Source organism: Sminthopsis crassicaudata, chromosome 2 (assembly GCF_048593235.1).
Source record: "Sminthopsis crassicaudata isolate SCR6 chromosome 2, ASM4859323v1, whole genome shotgun sequence".
NCBI classification, from domain to species: domain Eukaryota; kingdom Metazoa; phylum Chordata; class Mammalia; order Dasyuromorphia; family Dasyuridae; genus Sminthopsis; species Sminthopsis crassicaudata.
In genome coordinates, this window is record NC_133618.1 from 370,046,420 (window position 1) to 370,069,294 (window position 22,875).

The following is a 22,875-nucleotide window of genomic DNA, read 5'->3' on the forward strand; positions in this document are numbered from 1 at the left end:
TCCATTGATCTGAATATTTTTAAATTATTTTAAAACATTTTAAAAGATGAACACAGAACTGATAAAATAAAATGAGCTATAAAATTAGAATTTCCAAAAGAAGAAATGTGTCATTGGTCTCTATAATGGAACAAAACAGTCAGGGGCAAAAAAGCCCTAGACAGAGTCAAGAGACTTGAATTCATTTGCTAGCTCTGACTCACCATGGAACGTTGAGCAAGTCATTTAACCAGCCCGAGCTTCATTTTCCTCATCTTTAAAATGGAAAAATAAAACTTGTTACCAACTCCCCAAGAATGTTGGGAGGACAAGAAACATAAATAAAGCTCTTGCTGTTCTTCAGGGGAAAAATTCTACTATAATTTAAAAGTATTACATAAACAATATTAATTCTAATTCAGTCACCTTTAAAAAAAATTGAACCATGAAGTAGTTCTGCTTCTAACTTTTCATAACTAGATAGTCAATAGTATAAAGCACTCCATTTAGAAGAAAAGAACTTGGTGTTTAAAAGAGTGCTGACCTAAAAGGCTCGCATTAAGTCTTGGCTGACATGTCCCCCATCATTTTCTCATAAACTACCCTTTAATGAAGTTGTTGCTTATATCTGGGACACTTTGTGCCTGAGGCTAATAGTAAAGGAACAAAACAGTTTATTTAGCATTTCATTGCTTAAGAAATGTTTATTGATTGACACATTAGTTACAACATAATTATGACTAATGTCCTGAAGAGCCTTCAGAAAGTGCTTTGCAAACTGAAAACACTTACTGGAATGTGAACTATTATTATAGACTCAAACATGTGTGTATATAAGTCTACATAAAATGCTATATATACACATAGGTATACATTATAAATACATTTATATTTATAAAGTTAAATTCTATGTGTCTAATGTTGTCATTGTCAATGAACACCTTAAAAATAATTACAATCAAATACCTTGAATTCTAAATAAAAACTCTAGAAATGTTGTCTTTCCTCTACCTAGAAAATTAATAAAACAAGGGAACTCTATTAGCCAGAACTCTTTAATCAGAAAGAAGTCCCAGAGCATACTGGTTACTAGGATATATCTTACTAAATTTTATTTTTAGGTGCTACCCCTACCTACAAAGAGATAGTTAGAGAGGAAATAGAAATAGGAAATTGTGGGTTCTTAATTTCCATTTCTGATAGCTAGATGAAAGACAACACTTTTAATTTACATAGAATATGATATGTAAAATTCAATATGTTCAACTGTAATTATTTTACTAATATTCATGGAATAGTAAGCTTTAAACATGATCACTAAATTTTATTCATAAGCCATCCCAAAAAGATTGCTCCATTATTACTTGTACACATAAAGGTCTGCAAGCACATTCACATTTTATGTGAAACATCTTTCCAGAAATAAAGTTTAAAAGTAACTGTAATCAAGAATATTTATTTATATACTACTCTGAGAGGATCAGAAACAAGGGACAATGAAAAAGCAAAATAAACCTATCTTTTTAAATGATTGCCTTTCAGAACTTTTTTCAAGCAAATTACATATTAAATAAGCAAAGAATTATAATCTCAAGTTCAAGCATCTTTCCCCCCCAACTCAATAATGAGATTTACTTAGAACTTAAAATCTCACAGAATAAGCTATACGTCTTCTTAAACAAAGGAATTATTATTACAATGTTAAAAATGTGGGTTTATAATACATCTCTATGTAAGCAGATGCAATCAAAGAGTACTCATGTACATATATTTATTTTATGTTCTAATTTCCATTCTTTGACCATACATAAGCCATTTATTTGCATTTTGTCTGAATAATAACATATGTGGGCTCAAAATTTTACATATATTATTAAAGGCTTAAAATATCCCATTATTTCCTACCATATTCTGGTCTCACAACTCATCACTTATCACCTTTACTGGTGGAGGAGCCATGTTGTCAAAATATGATCGACCAAGTGGACAATAATAATCAAGTTTATATAGTGAAATCTTAAAGTAACATGATGGTATTTACTGCAACTTAAAGTGAATTAACCCAAAGCACAATGCACCTGGAATGTATTTTATCAAAGCTGTTGGTCCACTTAGAGAATAAAGGGTCAAGAATATTGCCTCTGAAAAGAAAAACATTGTATTAGTTTCTGATAAGAGGAGTTTACAGAGAGGACAAAATAATACCCAAATATAGTACTGCCAATGGTCCTAAGTTGTAGAATGAAAAGATTTGAAAAGAATTAGGAAGAAAATAGGAATCCATTTAAGAAGATAACCATTCTTTACTCATCTGAAAATTATAAGGATAACATTATTATGTATAATTTCAGCCTGAAATCCCAACTGACAGGCAAGATATTGTAGCCTGCTCCTCCAGTAAGGAAAGATCCCATTATGCAAAAATAGCGATAATGATGATAACTATTCATAGAAATAATGAAATCAACTCTCCTAAGTTAAGTAATTTCCAGTCTTAAAATTATCAGTAACTTTATCAGCTCATTTTCAGTCTAATATATGACCTAGAAATACCGTTTCAAGAGTTAAGAACTTCTATGAAGAATATTAAAATCTACACGCATAACTTTTATTAAGCAAAAAAGAATCTTATTTATTCCTAGTATAGAAAGGCATGCAAATAAAACAGCATATTATAGGGAAGAGTACAGTACACAGTTCCAATAGCAAGTGGACAATATTTAAAAACTACTCAAATATTTTCTTTTGGGGCCACTCTATGACAGATGTGAGGGTATCAAAATGGATGCTGATTGATTGTCTTGGCACTGAGAAAAACAATGCCAAGGAAATGCCAGCCAAGCACAATGATGAGAAAATTCACCCTGCAATTTCTACATGATGGATTTTATGAAAATGTCCTTTAGAATAATCTCTATCAAAATGCCTTAGATACATAATATCCTTATAAATAAATGGAATCATATAGTAAACAAATTAATATGCTAAAATCAAAAGAAAAAATGGTTAGAAATCCATCACTAAACCAATGTGGCAAAAACTTTTTTACAGAACTGCAGTTAACTAAACTGCACCCCTTTTCTTGAATATGCAAAGTTCTTGGCATTACAATGAAGCTTTTCTTCAAGACAACAATTGGACACATTCTAGCAAATCCTACAATGAAACATTACCTCCTGATGCAAATAAACTCAAAAACAGCTAGATATAACTTAAAACTGCTATCATAAACATTCTATAGATAAGAAGCATATGAAAAGCCACATCTGGCTTCTTTTTAGAATACAGACCTGTAGTGTAAAAGGATAAAATGAATTTCAAGTAATATAATGCTTTTCATAGATATTAAGGGTTCCAAATATGTTAATAGTTTCTTCATACTCAGCATATAAGATTCATTTCAGACATTCAAGTCTTGAGTTTTTAGAAATCTGATTGCTAAAAAACTAAAACTAACTCTATTAAAAAACTAAAACTAAAACTATGGCATCACAATACTTTTTTCCTATAGGAATTGGCATTTGGATTAAATGAGTTAATGTGAATACAACTCTTTACATGATATAAATGCACCCTTCTGGATATCTGTCTCTCTAAAATGGAGAAAGATGAACAGTATTTTTAGATTGAAAACATGTATAAAGAAAAAGCAGTCATTTGTACAATTTAATTTATGAATTGATTTTTCTTTAATGTAAAGATTCAATTGAACAAAATTCATAGCAGAATAAGCAGTGAAATAAAAATACTGAAGATAGTGATAAAAATGAGCAAATAAAAGCAAACTTACAACTCCTAATACTAAAATGAACCTATATTTTATGGATTCTGTTCTAAATAACCAGGACACTCAATCAGCATTTAACTACTCATAGTTAAGCCCAAGCTTTCAATTCCTAAAAACAAAATTATCATTTCAAACTGGTTTAAATGAATAACAAATTGAAATAATAACAAAAGTTAATTAGCAAAAGGAAGACTTTAATTTTTCTTAATTCTCCTTTGATTTTAACAATGACTAAATCCAAAATAAATGAACTAGAAAAACTATTGGAAAAAATGCTAATGGAAAGAGAACTACAAAGAAAGCAGATTTTGTTATAGCAGCTTAACTGCCTACATTATACTTGTAAACTGTGTACTGTACTTACCCCATTCCATTCTACGCTCATACTCACTTCCTCCCCTCCATCAGGACCACTCTCGTACTTTACCACATCAACATTGAGACTTTCTCGGCTTCTTCTTTTTTCTATGCTCTCAGGGTCATTTAGCACTTCAGCTACTCTCTGTTTGTGAACATTGTCAAGACCCTATGAGCCAGGCAAGGGGAAAAAGGATTTACATTTCAGCACTAAAATTGTACTGGAAAATTTCCAAAATCTAGAACTTCTATAATACATAATTAAATTACCATTAACCCTACATTAAAGCATAACTCAGAAATCAGAGGTGATGAAAATCAAAGACAGGTGAAATGAACAGAATGAAATGAACATTTGACTCTGGCCTGGATTTAGGATACTTATTCTGTTAATAGAAATGTATAACTTGGACAAGGTCTCTAAATTCTCTGACCCTCTATTTCAATATCTTTCTATAACATTATTTGTACTTCTACTCATCTCAGTTATAAGACTCAATGAATGAATATGAAGCATTAACTATTGAGAGCTCTAGATATGTCATCTATCAACTTTATCATTTATGTACCACTTATACCTAGTTAATTCGATTTATATATTATTTCTATTCATATTATATTATTAAATCATATATATTACAATATTTATGCATTTTTATTATATATAATATTTATTTATATAAATTGTCAAAGAAGGAACTATACTACTAAAATAAAGGTAAAATGAATGCATATCTACATTTCAATTAATAGCAATTTTATAACTTCAATTTTTTGTAAGCAACATAATGCTAAAATGTTCATTTTACATGTGATAATTTTTAATGGAATTTTAATTAACTAGTATGTATGGTATTATTTTAGGTTTAAAAGGGAATTTAATTCAAAAAAGCTTATATAAAATATGATTACTTATCTATTTTAATGATTTGCTTTATTATAAAGGACAAGTGACATAATGTCTACTTATTTCTCTAAATATTCTACTAACAAGAAAAGAATGTATTAGGAATCAAAGGCAATATAAAAACAAAAAAAATCTCAATTTAAAAATGATTGAGAATTACAATCTATTGTATACCTTTTTTGATTCATCTCACAAATAACAAGAATGGTTGTTTTAATATGCTGGCATTTAATAACAAATATTTATTAAATGCTAGGTTTAATGGATGATATAACTAATAATTTTAACACAATTCATAAATTATGGAAACACATCATTGAAAATCAGAGGCAGAAGAGATCTTCCCATTTCATAAAGGAAAGAGACAATGTTAAGATGACTTGTAAAAGGTTATTGTAAAATACCCAATACTGTGTGACACCAGAACACAGGTCCAGTGCACTGTTTACTTTATCATATTATTTATAGCATAAATTAACCCACTTGCTTCTAAGGCAATTTTACCTCAGATTATTCCTTCTATAAGGAATTTGAAAATTCTGTAGAACTTTGGCAATTTAAAAAAAAGAAAGGAAAATCAGGATATTTATAACTAAATATCTCATCATATCTAATTCAATGAGTGACTTTCTTCCTTCTAAGTATGTTTGAAAGAGAATTGGATGCCAGAACAATCCAGAAATAAGCCTCAATATAAAATGAAGATTTTAATTATAAAAACCAATAATCCAACAATAGACATTTTACTTTTATAATTTTTTCTAAATAGAACATTCAGAAAATATAATAATAATAAATGATGATAATAATAAATGATTTAGATCTGCCAAGTACTTTATAAGTACTATTTCATCTGATCCTCACAATGACCCTGTGAGGTGGGAGTATCATCCCAATTTTACAAATCAAGAAACTTTGGTAACCAAAGGTTAAGTGATTTGCATGGCTAGTCTGAAGCTGAATTTAAACTTTCATCTTCCAGGGTCCAGTGCTCTATCTACTATCCCAACTACATTAAAAGTTTGATGAACATAAAAACGAAGAACATGGGGGATTTTAAACTTACCTGTTTTCGAGACCTCATGGCTGCTTCCTCTAATGTTTCAGCAGCTTCAAACTTGCCTTGACGTCTATAAAGTGCTCCAAGGTTCTTTAAAGTAGTTGTCACAGTTGGACTGTAGAAAATTGTTTCAGAGATTTAGAATAGAAACTAAAATATAAGTTCCAAAATATAGTTCTAAAATACATACAAAATTTAATTTGCAAACTACTAAAATTATATTTCTAGATTATTTGAAAATTGGTAAAGATTTTTGGAAATTTCACCTTTCTCTAGAAACTCAAATCTATTTGTGATCTAAATTATGGGCCATACATTCACATATTTAATTTTTTTTGAAGATGTTTCTCAGCATTGTATATAAATAATTCATAGTTGGCAAAACAATCAAAATGCAAACACTATTATTTAATGTTTGAATAACTTAGCACATAGAGTTTTGGACATAAAATACTTCTTGGATTTAATTATATATAAGATCATAAAAGTCAAATCAATTCAGTAAAAACATTAAACCTAGAATATGTGAAACAGACCATCATATAAGAAGCATTTAAGTGCCTACTATGTGATAAGAAGGTAGAAGACAAACTCAAAAGATAAAGATGAAATAGCTTTTGCACTCAAGGCTTATGTCAGGAAGACAATAACTTATGTTTATGCATATAAACATATATGTTGTATACACTCTACAATGTACATATGTGAAATAAACACAAAATAGGCCATTTGAAAAGTTAAGCCATTAATAGGTATGGGGACGAGGATCAGGGTTTCAGGAAGATCAGTAAAGGCTTTATGTAAAAAATAACTTTTGAATTGAATCTTTAAAGAAACTAGAGAGGAACAGGTAAGGAGGCTAGAAAATTTCCAAGATCTAGAATTCTTTTCCCTGCAATAAAACAATACATGTTTATAACACAAGGAAATTTTCATATTCTACCATTAACCCCAAAATAAAAGCGTAACTGAGAAATCAAGAGCAGGTATAATACAATGAAAAGAATGCCCAACTTTGAACAACATATCTGAGTTAGGATCTTTATTCTATCACTAAGGATGTATAATCATACTCATATCCCTTACTCTTTCTCAGCCTATATTTCATCAGCTGTTGAATATTACTTATTCTTATCTACTTATCTTATGCAATTATGGGGCCCAAATAAGAATGAATATGAAGACTAATAATTAGGAGCTACAGTAATAAAGTGAAAAAACATGAAGATCTGAGCGAAAGTAGTAGTTTTATGAATAAAAAGGAGGTATATCCAAAAAATTCTGTCAAAGGGAAAAAATAATAGAATTTGGAATCCACTGGACACATGGGGGCGAGTGAGTGAATAATCATGGATGATAATAGGGTTGGTATGGTATTACATTTGGCAGAAATAGGAAAATCCAGAAGAGAAAGACGAGTTTAGAGGAAAAGTAATGAGTTCTGTTTTGGACAAGATACCTAGATATCAATTTGAAATGTTCAACAGATAGTTTATGATGAAAGATTGGAGATCAGGAGAAAGACTAGGGCTATATCCATACACATTCCCTACATTGCTGCCCAAGTAATTTTCCTCAAGTGAGATCTGACCATGTCATTCTCCAACTTAAAAACGTCTAATGGCTTCCTGTTGCTTCTAGAATAAAATATTTTTGTTTTGTTCAGTCATTCCCAGTTGTATCTAATTCTTTGTGACACTATTCAGGATTTTCTTGTCAAAGATAATGGAGTGGTTTGTCATTTTCTCCAGCTTATTTCATAGATGAGGCAAACAAAGTGAAATGATTTGATCAAAGTCACATACCTTGTAAGTGCCTAAAGGCAGATTGGAATTCAGGAAGATGAGTCTTCCAGATTTTAGGTCCAGTACTTTTATCCACTGGGCCACTTAGTTGAAGGATAAAATATAAACTTTTTTTATTTAGCATTAATAGGATAAGGGGAACTTTGAAAATAAAGTGGTAAATAAAAAGCTGGAGACGGTGAAATTGGGGGTCACAAAAAATTCAATCATTCTGGAGAGCAATCTGGAACTATGCCCAAAAGGCTATTAAATTGTGCATACTCTTTGAACCAGCAGTGTCATTACTGGCTCTGTATCTCATGGAAATTACAAAAAAGGGAAAAGGATCCACATGTGCAAAAATTTTATAGCAGCTCTTTTTGTAGTTGCAAAGAATTGGAAAAGGAGTGGATGTCTATCAACTGGGGAATAGCTGAACAAGTTGTGGTACACGAAGATAATGGAATATTATTGTTCTATAAAAAATGAGGAACAAGCTGATTATAGAAAGGCCTGGAAGGATTTACATGAATTGATGCTGAATGAAACAAGCAGAACCAGGAAAACATTGTATACAGTAACAGCAAAATTGTGTGATGATCAACTATGAAAGGTGTAGTTCTTCTCAGTGGTTCACTGATCCAAAGCAATCCCATAAGACTTTGGACAGAAAATGCGATCTGCATCCAGAAAAAAGGAACTAAGGAAACTGAAGTAAATCAACACATGCTATGTTCACTTTTTTCTGTTTTTGTTTTTTTCTCTCTCTCCCCATGTTTTTTCCCATTGCCCTGATTTTTCTCTCCCAACATGATTCATAAAGTAGTGTGTATTAAAAATAAACTTACGACAATAAAAAAATAAAAGAATTTGGGGGGTCACAATGAAGATTTAAAAAATCATTTTAGGAAGGGTGATATAAGAAGAGAGAAAAGTATTAGAGGTTATCAATTTAGTTTTTTAAAATTTCAGTTTTTGACAATGAATGTAAAACACTTGTGAGTGACAGAGAGATCAAATACATGACTGTCCCCTTTATTTAGCTGAGATAGAGCATAGGATAGGTCAAATGATTTAAAGAGAACAAGGAATTAGGATATTTGAGTATCCAAAGGGACATCAAAATGTATATTTTAAATGTTCCCCATTAGGGAAAGATTTGGGATAGACAAGAAAATTATGCGCTAGGTTAAATTCTTGAGAAAGGCGGGAGAATGACTTAGAAACTGTCAAATACTGTTAAAATGGACCAAGATTGGATGAAAAAAAAATGTGGATATAGCAAAGCTCAAAGGAAAGGCTGATGAGTGATGGCTGTAAAATAATGAATGGAAGTAGTGGGGAGAGGGGCACAAAAAAGTATATAAAAACAAAGTATACAAGAAGTTTATACATTCTACTTCAGGAGATTCAACACAAACACAGGAAAATTTGGCAGAACACTGAAACAACTTGGGGCTCAGAAAAATTTTTGTTTAAAAAATAGTATCTTGAATGAGCCATGAAGGAAATTAGGCATTCTAGGAGGCAAAACTGAGAAAAGAATACACTGTAGACAATGGATACTATAGTATAAATGCAGTGATAAGAGCTGGAGTGTTGAATTTGGGAGAGTAATCCAGATTAGCTAGAAGACAGATGTGATATAGGCATAAAAGAAATGTTTGGAAAGGTAGATGAGACCTTTAAATGCCAAGCTGAGAAGATTACATTTAATGCTTTAGTAAAAACAAGGGTATTCACATAGTAAGGCCTATATTTTATGAATATTATTTTAACTGTTTAAGCAAATGACAATAATCTAGTTAAAAGATGACAATAAGAATGATAGTCATATGAGTGAAGAGAAAGGAAAGGTTATAAAGAGATGATGAGGAAACACAACTACTAAGACTTGGCAAATGAATACAGTGGGAAGGAGATCAGAGAGTCAAGGATGACTGAGCAATGAACCTTAGTAAAATAAACAGTAATTAGGAGTGAGTTTAAAAAGAATGATAAATTCCATTTTAGATTTGGCAAGTTTTGATTGGTGAGGGAACATTCATATGAAGATGAGCTGCAGGCAGCAAGGGATTCAAAAATGGCCCTGGGCAAGTCATTTAACTCCAAATGCTTCACAAACAAGCCTAAAAACAACAAAATAGCATAATTTGGGCACAAGCTATCATATTCAGTAATTGCTGAATAATATGTGTAATGATATGACATGACGAAAGTTATAAACAAAAATAAATACAAGGAAATAAGAAAAAATAAATGAAGGGATAAAAAGAAACATGGAAGACATACAATGACTTCAACTACACAAAAAATATGTGTAAAGATAACAAAATTTCAGAAAAAAACGGAAGGATAAAGAAGTTTTTTGTTTCTTTGCTTATAATTTGTCAATATATACATTATAACAAATTTAGGCTTTCAAACGTTTCTTTTCTCAGCATATTTATTTGAACTTGGCTATGATTAACAAACTTGCTGAACTTCATGATGCTTTTTTTTGTCTGAGGTTTATTAATTTATAATTTATAGGGGCAGCTAGGTGGCACAGTGGATAGAGCACCAGTCCTGAATTCAGGAGGGCCCGAGTTCAAATCTGGTCTCAGAGACTTAACACTTCCTAGCTGTGTGACCCTGGGCAAGTCACTTAACCCCAGCCTCAAAAAAAAAATTTTTTAAAAAAATTATAATTCATTAAAACCACCACCACCACCAAATTGCCTGTGTTATCCCATCAAGTTTCATACATCTCTTTCTAACTTTCACTGCTAAACTTCTATGAAAAATCTGTTATATTCACTGTTTCTGCTTCTTCACTTATTCATTCCTTCATCCCTTGAAATCTGGCTTCTAAGGACAACAGTATCCTGAAACTACTTTTGAATATTGCCAATTATATCTTAATTGCTAAATCCAATGATGTCAGTTCTCAACCTTTCATAACATTTCTAAAATTTTTAACACTATACATTCCATCACTGATTCTCTTAGTTCTCCTCTTTCTTATTTCACTATATATGTCTTCTTTAGACTCCCATACTGACTCATCTCCTGCCCCTTAGTCTAAGTATATCCCTCAAGATACTTTTTCCTTCTCTTTGCTTTCATCTGTTCCATGAGGAGTCACATCTATACAGATGACTCCAAAAGCTTTATATCTAACCCTAATCTCTCCTCAACTCCCATATTATGGAATCTCAATTACCTGATGAATATCTCATCTCTAGTTTTTCAAATTCATTGTCTAAAACCAATTTACCAACTCCTTCCCCCCACTAAATTTTACTCTAACAAATTTCTTTATTTCTGCCAATGGCACCATTGTCGTCTTGTTGGTCCCTCAAGATCTAAAATCTGAGATCTCTGATTTTGTTTCTTCTATTGACCTGTCCATATCCAATCAGTTTATCAAGATCTGTATTTCCACTTACTCACTCTCCCCTTTTCTCTACTCATACTTCCATTAACCTACTTCTGTAAAGGGCAGAACTCTGGAGAAGTATACTTGAAACAAGATGTTAACTCAGGAATTAAGATAATGATTCTCTAGTTTACATGTACTTAGTACTTAGTATAGTTCTACAAGTTGACCCCTAGAACAGGTGACACCTATTCTAGATTGACACCTATGATGATGTAATAGAGTATGTAAGAGCCAACAAGGACTGAAAGATTCATTCCATCTTCAATAGCTTCATGGTGGTTCTGCATTTCCTCCACTGAAATCAAGACCCATTTCAGAGGGCCTCCAGAAAGCTAGCCTGAGCCCCAGGTGAAGGAGACAGACTGTGAAGGAGCTAATAAAGATTTTGGACTTTATCCCTGACTATTCTCATGGTGATTACTCTGCTAAAGCGAAGGCTGGTTCCAAGACCTCCAGAAAGCTAACCAGAACATTATATATTTCATATCCTCAATAACTCTCACCTGGATACTATTGAAAAAATCTAATTCTTCTCCCTACTTCTAGTCTCTCATCTCTCTAATGCAGGGCTTCTTAAACTTTCTCTATTCAAGACCCTTTTTCACCCAAGAAATTTTTCTGCAACCCCAGGTAGGTAAGTATGTAAAAAAGGTATGCAAATCAAGTATTTACTCATAATAAATCATAAGTCTATGACCCATACACACATTTTCAGGTATGAGACCTCATATGGGATTGTAACACAGTTTAAGAAGCTTTGCTCTAATCTACCTTTTCCAAAGTTGCCAAAATAATCTTCCTGGGGCAAAGATTTAATTCCATGTTCCCTGTACAAAAAGTCTTCACTTACTAATGCCTCTACAATAAAATAAAAATTCTTTAACCCAAACTACAAGTTTGTCTCAATACACTTTTTCTAGCATCACTCCATATTATATTATCTCATATACTCTTCTTCCCAGTCAAATTATGCTACCAGCTATTTCCTAAACACTCAAATACTGTTTCCTGTATCCTATGCCTAAAATAAATACCCTCCTCATTCCTGACATTTTTATTTCTCAGGAAGTAGTGTGGTACAATGGAAAAAAGTTGTCTTTAGAATCACAGGAAGTTTTAAATCCTGGCTTTGCCATTTACTATCTATTAAGAACAAGTCACTTAATCTCTTCTAGAATTCCTCCTCTACAAAAGTAAAGGATTAAACTAACTAAAGTATAAATCTGATACTATAATTTATGTACAATGCTTAGCTCAGATGCCACCTTCCCTATGCAATCTCCTCAACTTAAACTTTCTGAGTATTTTATGGCATGTAATTTTCTACTTTGTATTATTCTTGTAGGTGCTGCAAAGGATTTTAGATATCCAAAATATAGCACCAAAACTAGAGGGTTTTGTTGCTAACATGAATTAAAAAAAAGGAAAAATTTCAGCCAAAAAGATGACTCTTTTGCTTTCTATTTGTTCTGGGTTAAATTTATTTAGACACCAAGCCTTGGTTAGAAAATGCTAATCCTCTATCAATAATTTGGTATAAAACAGTATGATCTCAGTAGCAGAGAAAGAGGTTACAAAGGATGTTTTAACCTGGGATCTGCAAAACTGCTTTTGAAAATAATTTATTTTAATAAACATACATCTATATAAAGTTTGTTATAATTCTATATATTTTATTGTAAGCATTTAAAAACATCATGAGACAACCAACAGGCTTCATGACACAAAAATAGCTTTAAGAATCTTGTTGGTTAAACAGAGACAAATTTAGGCTGGGAGTACTTTGCTTTTTTTCTAAATTGAGTATCATGGCTCAAAGTCAGCTGCCACTAAAGACCTATCAGCATGCTTTTTTACCCTTTGTGGGGGAAGACTTTAAAATCACTACACAATAGTGCTGGATTTGAAATTATCATTACTCCAATGTTTACAATTTGAATTCATAAAATGCTTTTTCTTTGAACTACTAGAACTCTAGATAACTAGTAAGAACAAACTCATTTATGGAAGCAATGAACCATAGTTTTGAATAAAAACAGATCCACAGAATACTTGAAATTGATTTTTAGAGGAGATCCTCACGCTACAATTACGTTTTATTCCCCCCCCCCATCAAAAAAAAAAAAAATTCAAGGATTGAATCACTTAAAAAAAAGTTTCTGCATTTCTAATGTCCTGTATATATTGGGCAATCTATGTTTGTTTCACTTTCAAATTACCAATTTAATGCTGAGAAAAAAAATCTTTGAGATGATTAAAGTGTAATACTTGAAATATCTCCAATAACTTCAATTATAAGTTAATGTAAAACACACATACCTATCAACTTTGCAAGCTTTGTACCAGCCACCATACTCCCCAAAAGATGTCCCATCCTTTTGTTTTCCCTAAATTAGAAATGATATAACAATTAATCTTGAACTCACGCAAAGAAAATTTTGAACAATCTCAAAAAATGTTATAAACTTACTTTGCATTCTTCTCTCTCCTCAGCATGCATCCAAATGGGTTTATTTTCATCTGAGGGAGAGGAAAATCAGACATTAACTAAACACAACAGAGAACAATTTAATAATATTATAATGACTTCAAAAGGCATTCTTTTTTTATGAGGGAACAGATAGACAACAAGCATAAATAACTAGTCAACTTTATATTATACTTTAAGATTTATTACAAAGCAATTTTCTCATAACATCCCTATGAGGTAGGGAGAGAGGAAAAAATAGAAACTGGTGGTAAAATAAGTGATTAATAATCATAATTACTCATTTCTGCCTTTTGGGAATCCTTTATTTTCTTAAAAACACTGTATAAATAACACATTCTACATAAAACCTTCTTTGCTCCTTTTACCCTAAAATTTATCTCATCTTTATTTGGGACACATTTTGCATATCCTTGTTTACATAGTGTATTCTCCCCTAACTGATTTAGACTTAGGATAGAAGTGGCTTCATTTGTCAGTATAGCCACAGAACCCAGCACATAGTAAGCGCTTAACAAATTCTTGATTAATAAACTGTTTCTATGGACTCCTTATTACAAAAGTTGACATTTTAAAGTCTGCCAGCTTGTAATCAGAATTCTGAATGAGAGGATCACATAATTAAAGAAATACACCTTAAGATATAGCTAACCAAACCCTCTCATTTAATAGAAGAGGAAAGCTGAAACAGAAATTAAAGGTCACTGGTAGTAAATGGCAGAGCTGGGATTGAAATGCCAATACTTTGAGACTACATATCCAGTAATTTTACCCCTAAACCAAGGAACTTAATGTGGGGTCCACCAATAGAAATCTGTGTATAGACTTCAAGGAGTCCATAAACTTGGATTAGGGGAAAATATGTCTTTATTTTCACTAACTTCTAACTGAAATTTAGCATTTCCTTCAATTATGAATGTAAGCAACCAAAATTATGCTGAAAAAAGTTCCATAAACTTCATTAGTGTACCAGAGACCATAAAAAAGCTTAAGAACTCCACTAAAATATGCTGCTTCTACATTGTTCTTATCTTATTACATACACACACACACAAACACTTTAAGAGAGGAAATATATTTTGAAAGTACAGATAATAGTGTTACATGGGGCAGACAACATGATTTATTTTTATTTTGTATATCAAATGAGTTATCTTTACTAGTTTTGTTATCATAGTAAAATAATGATATGGTCATAATTTGAGCCCACCACTGTGGTCATATTAACATGACCAAAAAAAGTTCAATTGCTGATTTTCTTTCAAACACTAATTCTTAGGAGACAAATCCAAGTTACACAATTTAAATGAATGCATAATAAAACCCAAAACCCAAGCAACCAATATTTTCAATATGACAGGATTTCTGGCTACATTCTAGCTATTTTCAGGAGAAAACGAAAAGAAAACAAATGAGAGAATTAATTTCATATCAATAATTTATTTTTTTTAAATCACAACATTTCACATATAGCCTAAACCTTCTGTAAAATGATCGCCTTTTTGAACTCCTTACACGAAGAATCAAGGGTCTGAAGGAAAGTGTATCAAATCACAAGGATTATGATCTAGAAGAGAGAGGGATCAGAAATCACAATGCAATTAAACAACAGTTTTTGAGTCAGCTGCATGCAGAGTCATTTGGGTCAGCTGCACAGTCAGAAGAATAAAAAACTGTTATCCATACAGGAGAAATTCAGAGTTTTTTTTTTGTAAAAGCAAAGATTGGAAACAAAGTAGGTAGAAGCATTGACTGAGGAATGGTTAAACAAATTGTAGTACACGAATGCAATGGCATCTTACCGTGCTGTAAGAAATAACATGTCTGATAATACAGAGATGCAGGGAAATATCTACATGTATTGATGCAACGTGAAGTAAGCAGAGACAAGAAAACAATACAATGGTTACAACAAGATAAATGTAAAGAACCTCACAGGTTACAAATAGTAAATGTAATAACATTTTAAAAAGATCAAACATTTAAGTCATCCAACTTAGCCCTTTAGGAAGGTGAGAGATGTACAGGAGCTGCTCGCTACAAATTTTCAGATTTTTTCGATGTATTGATCAATTGTGCTTAATTTTCTTGGCCTTTAAAAAATATAATTTGTTATATTTATTTATTATTCTCTGAGAGGGAGAGAAGAGATACAAAGGAAAACTAAGATGTAAAAAAAGAACATATTAATAAAAACTTTTTTTTTTTAAATAAAACTGTTTCAGTGTGATAAAAGTCTAAGATATGAAAAGCCTTGGAATTTGTCTCAAAGTAGCAATGGAGAGCATCGGATTTGTAAAAATTGATGAAAGGGAAGGCACAATGCTTAAAAAGATAATGACAGTAGAAACAAGAAAATATTGTATACAGCAACAGCAGTATTGTTCCAAGAATAACTGAATTACTAAGTCTTCTTGAGTATTATGAACACTCAAATTAATCAGAACTATAAAGGAAGATGCTATCCATGTTCTAATAAAAGAACTGTTAAATATAAGAAAACTTTAGAAGTACTGAAAAGCAAAGCAGCTTTGAAAATGATATGTACTGTATTATATGCATATATGTATATGATATGTATATATTGTATTTAATTTATACTTTAACATATTTAACATGTATTGGTCAACCTGCCATCTGGGAGGCGGGGGGAAAGAGGGCAAAAATTAGAACAAAAGGTTTGGCAATTGTCAATGTTGTAAAATTACCCATGCATATGTCTGGTAAATAAAAACTATTAAATAAAAAAAAGAAAAAAAAGATATGTACTAGTTATTAATTTTTTTTAAAGCAAACTGTGAAACAAGTTCATGGTTGTATACAGAATCTTCTTGTGCTATGCTATGTATATGGAAATGTTCTTTTTTTAATTTAAGTTCAATTTTAAAAAGAAAAAGAAATGTAAGGGAAAAAAAGTAATAATAGGAAAGTTAAAATGAGATCAGAGACTGAGATGGAAATTAAGACTGTAAGAAGTCATTGATGTGATCTAAAACACAGTCTCCAAACTTTCTTTTTTTCTTTTTTTAATTATTATAGCTTTTTATTGACAAAACATTTGCATGGATAATTTTTCAATATTGACCCTTGCAAAAACTTCTGTTCCAACTTTTCCCCTCCTTCCAAGCTTTCTGATCATATACTTACATCAGTTAAAAAAAAAAAAAATTGAGGGGGCAGCTAGGTGGCGGCAGTGGATAGAGCACCAGCCTTAAATTCAGGAGGACCCAAGTTCAAAATTGATCTGACACTTAATACTTCCTAGCTGTGTGACCCTGGGCAAGTCACTTAACACCAGCCTCAGGAAACAAACAAAAAAAATATTGAGCATGTACTCTCAATATGTAAGCATATTACTTGTGTCAGAAAATTTGTGGGCATTTATTTATTTATAATTATATATTTATAATTAATAATTAAAATTATGCACATATAATTACTGAACTAATAAATATGTATATTATAACACTTACAGAAAAATAGAAGTTTAAAAAGAACAAAATAATGCAGTCAATAGGAGCCACTGGAGTTAGTGAGTTTAGGAGAGGTATGGTCAGAACTATCTTTTAGAAAAATCCCTTTGGTTCTATGGTTCTATGTGGCGTAGAGGGTGTCAACTCCACTGATAATGGCAACAAGTCCCCAATTCTGTTGAACTCATTAAATGAAATTGGGAAATATTTGCAAAATAAACATAGAACAGAACACAGATAATGTAAACATATGGTTTTCTAAGTCAATACATGGCCTGCAGGAATCTTTAAGTACAGCTGAGTGGCCTCCTTTTCTATTTAAATTTAACATTACAGATGTCTATAATAGATAAGAAAAGACTAGAAGCAATGTGGTTTATAAGAGATAGTTATATAGATAAAAATATTATTAATCAAAGTTAATCCAAGTTAATTTGTTTTAAGACTTTACTACCCCCTCTTAAAGTCATTAGTGATTTTTGTCAATGTTACAAAAATCATTGGTGGAAATTGACACTCGTTTTTTAAAATGATTATTTAAAACAGCAAACTCTATTGTATTACATCATAAATGTAAGTAAATTTCTTACCATCTACAGAGCCAAACTCTCTCTCATGAGCTCGAGTGAGAATCTCCTTGTATAATGTTTCAGCCTGCTTGAATTTCCCTTGCTTCAGATAGCATGATGCCTTTATATAAAACAAAATAGAACAGGCATCCCTTAGGCAAAACTGAAATATATCTGAATGTATATAACTAAAAATTAAATTACTGAATGGAACTCTGGTAAACTTTTAGTTCATTTCCATGTACGTACCAAGTTATTTTTTGTTTTGGCCACATTGGGGTCATCTGGTCCCAATTTTGTTTGGTAGATTTCAAGGGCTCTCTGATAATAATATTCTACCTCCTCATACTTTCCCTGGTTCTGGCAGAGTAAGGCCAAGTTATTTAACTGTTTTGCAACATCTGGGTGATCTTTCCCCAAAACCTAAGAATAAAAACACATAATGTATGAGAAAAAAAATTCCTTTTCTGCTAGAGTCATCTAAATTTTATCAGTGTCAATTTAAGTATTTTTATACATTTATTCCTTCCAATTTGTATTTTAAAATTAAACACCAAAGTGCTTAATATTTGATTACTTTCTATGACTCTATTTGTATGACACCATGATAAAGATATCCTTAATTTTATATTATAATGGGCCCTTTTTTTCTCCATATCCAATTCTCCTTATATCGCCATTAATCAATTTAATATATATGTCAATGCTAACTATACATAAAATGGAGATAAATAAAAAGAAATAAAATGATATAGAAATTTTATTTTTTTCACCCTCTGGAACGCTCTGTCCCAGAAACGCTGTAGACAACTCAAATCCTTTAGAATTACATATTTTTAAAATTATACTATCTCATATACTAATAACAACACTAATAATATACTGTTAATCTTTTTGAACAAATAATTATTTTGCTATCAAGTTTCTTAATATAAAAATTTCCTAATTTTATAAATTTTTAAATGTTTATTACTATTGATAGTCATTCTTTCCACCTCTTAAACTCTTCTGAATATTGATTTTTTTCTTTAAAATCTTTTCTAAAATAAAGCCAATTCCTGAAGACTTATGTCTTCATACCTCCTAAACATCTACCTTATCCTAAACTGCTCCCCATTCTTACATTCCCATACCTAGTATTTGGAATACACTCCCAAGGTTTTTAAGCACAGTCAATTTCATAATTTACTCCCCGTGCAGAATCCAAAATGAAAGACAGTAACAATGCTGGGGATCTGTGAACATTTTTTTAAATGCAAGAAAAAGAATACAATTCTCAAGCTATCACAATGTACTCTGGTCTTTCCTACCTTCTCTCTGATCTCCAGGGCTCTCTTACACAAAGGCTCAGCTTCTTTATATTTTCCTCTTTTACCATAAAGCACTGCAAGATTATTCAAAGTTGCTGCCACCTATCAGAGTATGAAGATTAAATACAAGAAAGCTGACCAAAATTAACTTGTGAAGACAATAATAAATACAATTCAGTTATATCCTAAATATACAGTGGAGGACTCTTAATTGGATAAAAGGATACAATTTTACTTTAAATACTTAAATTTTAAAGAGCAGCATTTTCTGCTTTAGTACACCAAAGGAATATATCCAATATGAAACAAATATTACATATATGTCCAGAAACAATAAGAGTACTCACTGTAAGTTATTGAGCATAATGAAACAAATCATAATGAATAGAATGATCTCAACATTATATTTTGCTAGAAGCAAAACAAGAAGTACAAATTCATGGGCATTTAGCATTGATTTAGAAGGGAGAAAATAAGTAACAATACAACTTTTAGAATTTTTTTCACAAGTACATGCAGTTTGATTTAGAATCAAAAATGTGGTACTTGGTCCATTTTGTGTGATACATTGTTTTAAATAGATTACATGTGCACTTGGATATGGCAAATATTAAAGAATATTAAAGACTTTTAATTGGTAATTAATAAAGGAAGGGCTCCTATCTTTACCATCTAATGAATAGACAGGTCTTAACCCTTTCCTGTTGAGTTTAATATTAAAATGAGTTGAATAAAGCACAAGGCAAATAATACATCAAAAGGGTTGAGGAAAAAAAAAAATACAAACCGCTGGATGATCTTTGCCCAAGGTTTTTTCACGGATAGCCAGTGCATCATTTAGTAGATTGGCTGCATCTTTGTATTTATTTTGATCTCTAAATTTAAAAACAGACATTAACTTTTATAACTCACTCAGATTTTTCTCAAATGACTTTGTAAGTTGGGATGATAAAGAAAAACAACAAACAATTAAAAAAAAAATCAAGGTCCTAACATAGAAGATAAAGCATATACAGCTCAATCTTTCATGTCTGTTGAAGGTGCTAAGTTTTCTTGGGCAATATAGATGTCACTCCTGGTGAAATCACCCAAATTCCCAGAGTTTTTGCTGCAATGACTCAGTATCAACATCAATGACTAGAACTGATCTCTAACCTTAATCACATTCCTCTATCAAAGATCAATATGAAAAAGTAACAGATGTGACCAGTAAATGGAGTACAAGTCCCAATAGACTTATTTCTATATAATGCCACATGGGAACACAGTAAATATTTCTAAGCCTACTTGTATAATTAAAAGAAAACTAACTCAAAATCTGTACATATCAAATGGACTTTTTTGCCACTCAGTTATAGATTATCTGAATTTTGTATATTTTGTATATTTATATGAAAAACTATTTCATGAAAATAAACATTTGGTAAGTTAAATTTTTAAAATTTAAGATTTTTTGGTTCTGGTTTATCTTTTTAACAGTTCCTAAAATTAAAAGATAAAACAAGGCAAAAACCTAACACTTATTTTTAAAATCTAACTTATTAAATGTTTCTATGAAACACTTATTTTTGCAAATACTCATTTTTGCAGAAAAATATTAGAGCAAATAATAAATATGCATAAATTTACTTTAGTGAACTAGTTGAGGGAAGAAATTCTGCTATGAGTAATTTCTAATCCATCTCTATTTGACCACAGGGCAGGTCTTCTTTCCTTTTGGTTTTTTTGTGTGTTTGGTTTTTGACATAAGTTAATTTATAAAAAAGAGAAGACATTAGGATCATTTATTCTTTCTGAATCAAATTGAGTTTGCAAAGCACAAAGATTATTCAAAATATAAATCAGAAGAATATAAGATAAGCTTATTTGTTTTAAAATATATCTTAAAGTTTTTTTTTTCCCCCTTTAATTTTTCTAACAAAGACACTATGCAGATGACTACAGAAACACTCACCTATATACCAGAGCCAAGATATTGAGCATGGTGGCAACATCAGGGTGATCATGACCAGAAGTCTTCTCAAGATCTTCTAGTGCTTGTTTGCATAATGGTACTGCAACCTCATATCTACCTTGGGAAGCATACTGAATAACAAGGTTATGAAGAGTTCTAAGCCGCGCTGGAATTTCATATCCTCCTTGTTGGGCAGCAGCAGCTGCACTGCTATGCTGTTGTTGAACTACAAAAAAGATGGTGGTTAGTTACAATTATTTTTAAAAATTCATAATCCAATCAAGAAAACAATTATCACAATGAACATGATGAGGTAAGAAAAGCTGGTTTGCTGAATTGATGCTGAGTGAAGTGAACAGAATCAGAACAACATATACAGTTAACAGTAACATTGTACAATGATAAATTATGATTGACTTGGTTCTTTTCAGTATTGCAATGATCTAACACAATACCAAAAGTCTCATGACCAAAAATACTAACTACATCCAAAGAAATAACTATAGACTCTGAATGCAAAGTGAAGTATTATTTTTACTTTTTTGTGACTTCTCTCTTTTGTTCTGTTTCTTCCACGTAACTATGTGGAAATGTGTCACCATGAATGCACACATATAACCCATATCAAATTATTTGCCATCTTGGGGAGGGGAAGGAAAAAGAAAAGAGAGGGCAGCTAGGTGATGCAATGGATAGAGCACTGGCCCTGAAGTCAGGAGGACCTGAGTTTAAATCTGGTCTCAGACACTTAACACTTCCTAGCTGTGTGACTTGAGGCAAGTCACTTAACTTCAATTGCCTGAGCAAAAAGCAAAAAGAGAGAGAGAGAAGAGAAAAATTTGGAACTCAAACTCTTATAAAAATAAAAGCTGAAAACTATCTTAACATGTAATTGTAAAATAATATTCTATTTCCCAAAGAGAAAGACACAAAGAGTTCAAGAATAAAGACAACTACCCCTCTATCCCCAAAAAGAATCTGGTTTGTTTTATCATTTAATCTTATCCCAAAAATTAGTTCATTTGATTTTTTAAAAGTCAGTATCCCCAAAATATTCTGTAGTAATCTAAAGATGTCACACAAAATAAAACAGAACCCTATTATCATGTACAAACGCAATTTAAGTAGCTACTGCAAATACAATTGTTCCTTTAAAAATCAGTGTTTTCTTCTTTTTATAATTCTTCTACTTGCAACTTACTATTTAATGAAAAGTAACATGGGGCCAAAAAGAGCAGAATATAATTCAGAAAGATGAAGCCCAAGTCTTGCCTCTGCCACATATTTATAACTGTGTGAGTACAAGAAAGTCACTTATAATTAACTTATAACCTCTTAGTACCACAGGCAACTTTCTAAGAGAACCTAAGTTAACAAATAAAAGAGTAGAAGTTTCTAGACAATGAGTTGCCTCCATTAAAGAAATCACAGGACCAAAGTAAAATATGTGCATGTTTTTATGTCCATACATAAAAACTGTAACTATATGGCTATATCAAATTGATTTTTAAAGAAAAAAGGCAAAAGAGAACGTCAACTCTAAAACACCTACCCTATGGACTATAGTTCAGCTATTTATAAGCTTTTGATTCACAACAAGTTGTTATAGCACAAAGATGTGGCCCTGATTCATAAAGTTAGAAAATTTGCTTTTAGGAGGACCAAGGCTAAGGCAGTCCTTTACTATAATTCCTCTTACAAAGAACTCTCACTGTATAAAAGTAACTTTGAGGCCTTCACCCCACCCCGCCATAAGCATCACAGAAACTGGGTAGCAAGAGAG

General features: G+C 31.4%; 1 protein-coding gene across 28 annotated transcripts in view; it reads right to left on the reverse strand.

Moving 5' to 3' along the window:
- The window catches only part of LOC141556660 (kinesin light chain 1), a 65,130-nt gene that overhangs the window by 21,716 nt on the left and 20,539 nt on the right, over positions 1-22,875 (reverse strand). For 8 of the 28 annotated variants that reach the window (XM_074291150.1, XM_074291144.1, XM_074291148.1 and 5 more), the window contains exons 5-13: positions 21,093-21,318; positions 19,926-20,013; positions 19,139-19,240; positions 18,078-18,251; positions 17,850-17,949; positions 13,769-13,818; positions 13,618-13,685; positions 6,097-6,205; positions 4,131-4,292 (exon numbers count right to left, since the gene is read on the reverse strand). In XM_074291150.1, the coding sequence (XP_074147251.1) occupies positions 4,131-4,292; positions 6,097-6,205; positions 13,618-13,685; positions 13,769-13,818; positions 17,850-17,949; positions 18,078-18,251; positions 19,139-19,240; positions 19,926-20,013; positions 21,093-21,318 (1,079 nt within the window). Of the gene's footprint in view, positions 1-203; positions 255-945; positions 2,121-4,130; positions 4,293-6,096; positions 6,206-13,617; positions 13,686-13,768; positions 13,819-17,849; positions 17,950-18,077; positions 18,252-19,138; positions 19,241-19,925; positions 20,014-21,092; positions 21,319-22,875 lie in introns of all 28 variants that reach the window. The other 20 variants (XM_074291156.1, XM_074291146.1, XM_074291149.1 and 17 more) reach the window with 11 other exon arrangements.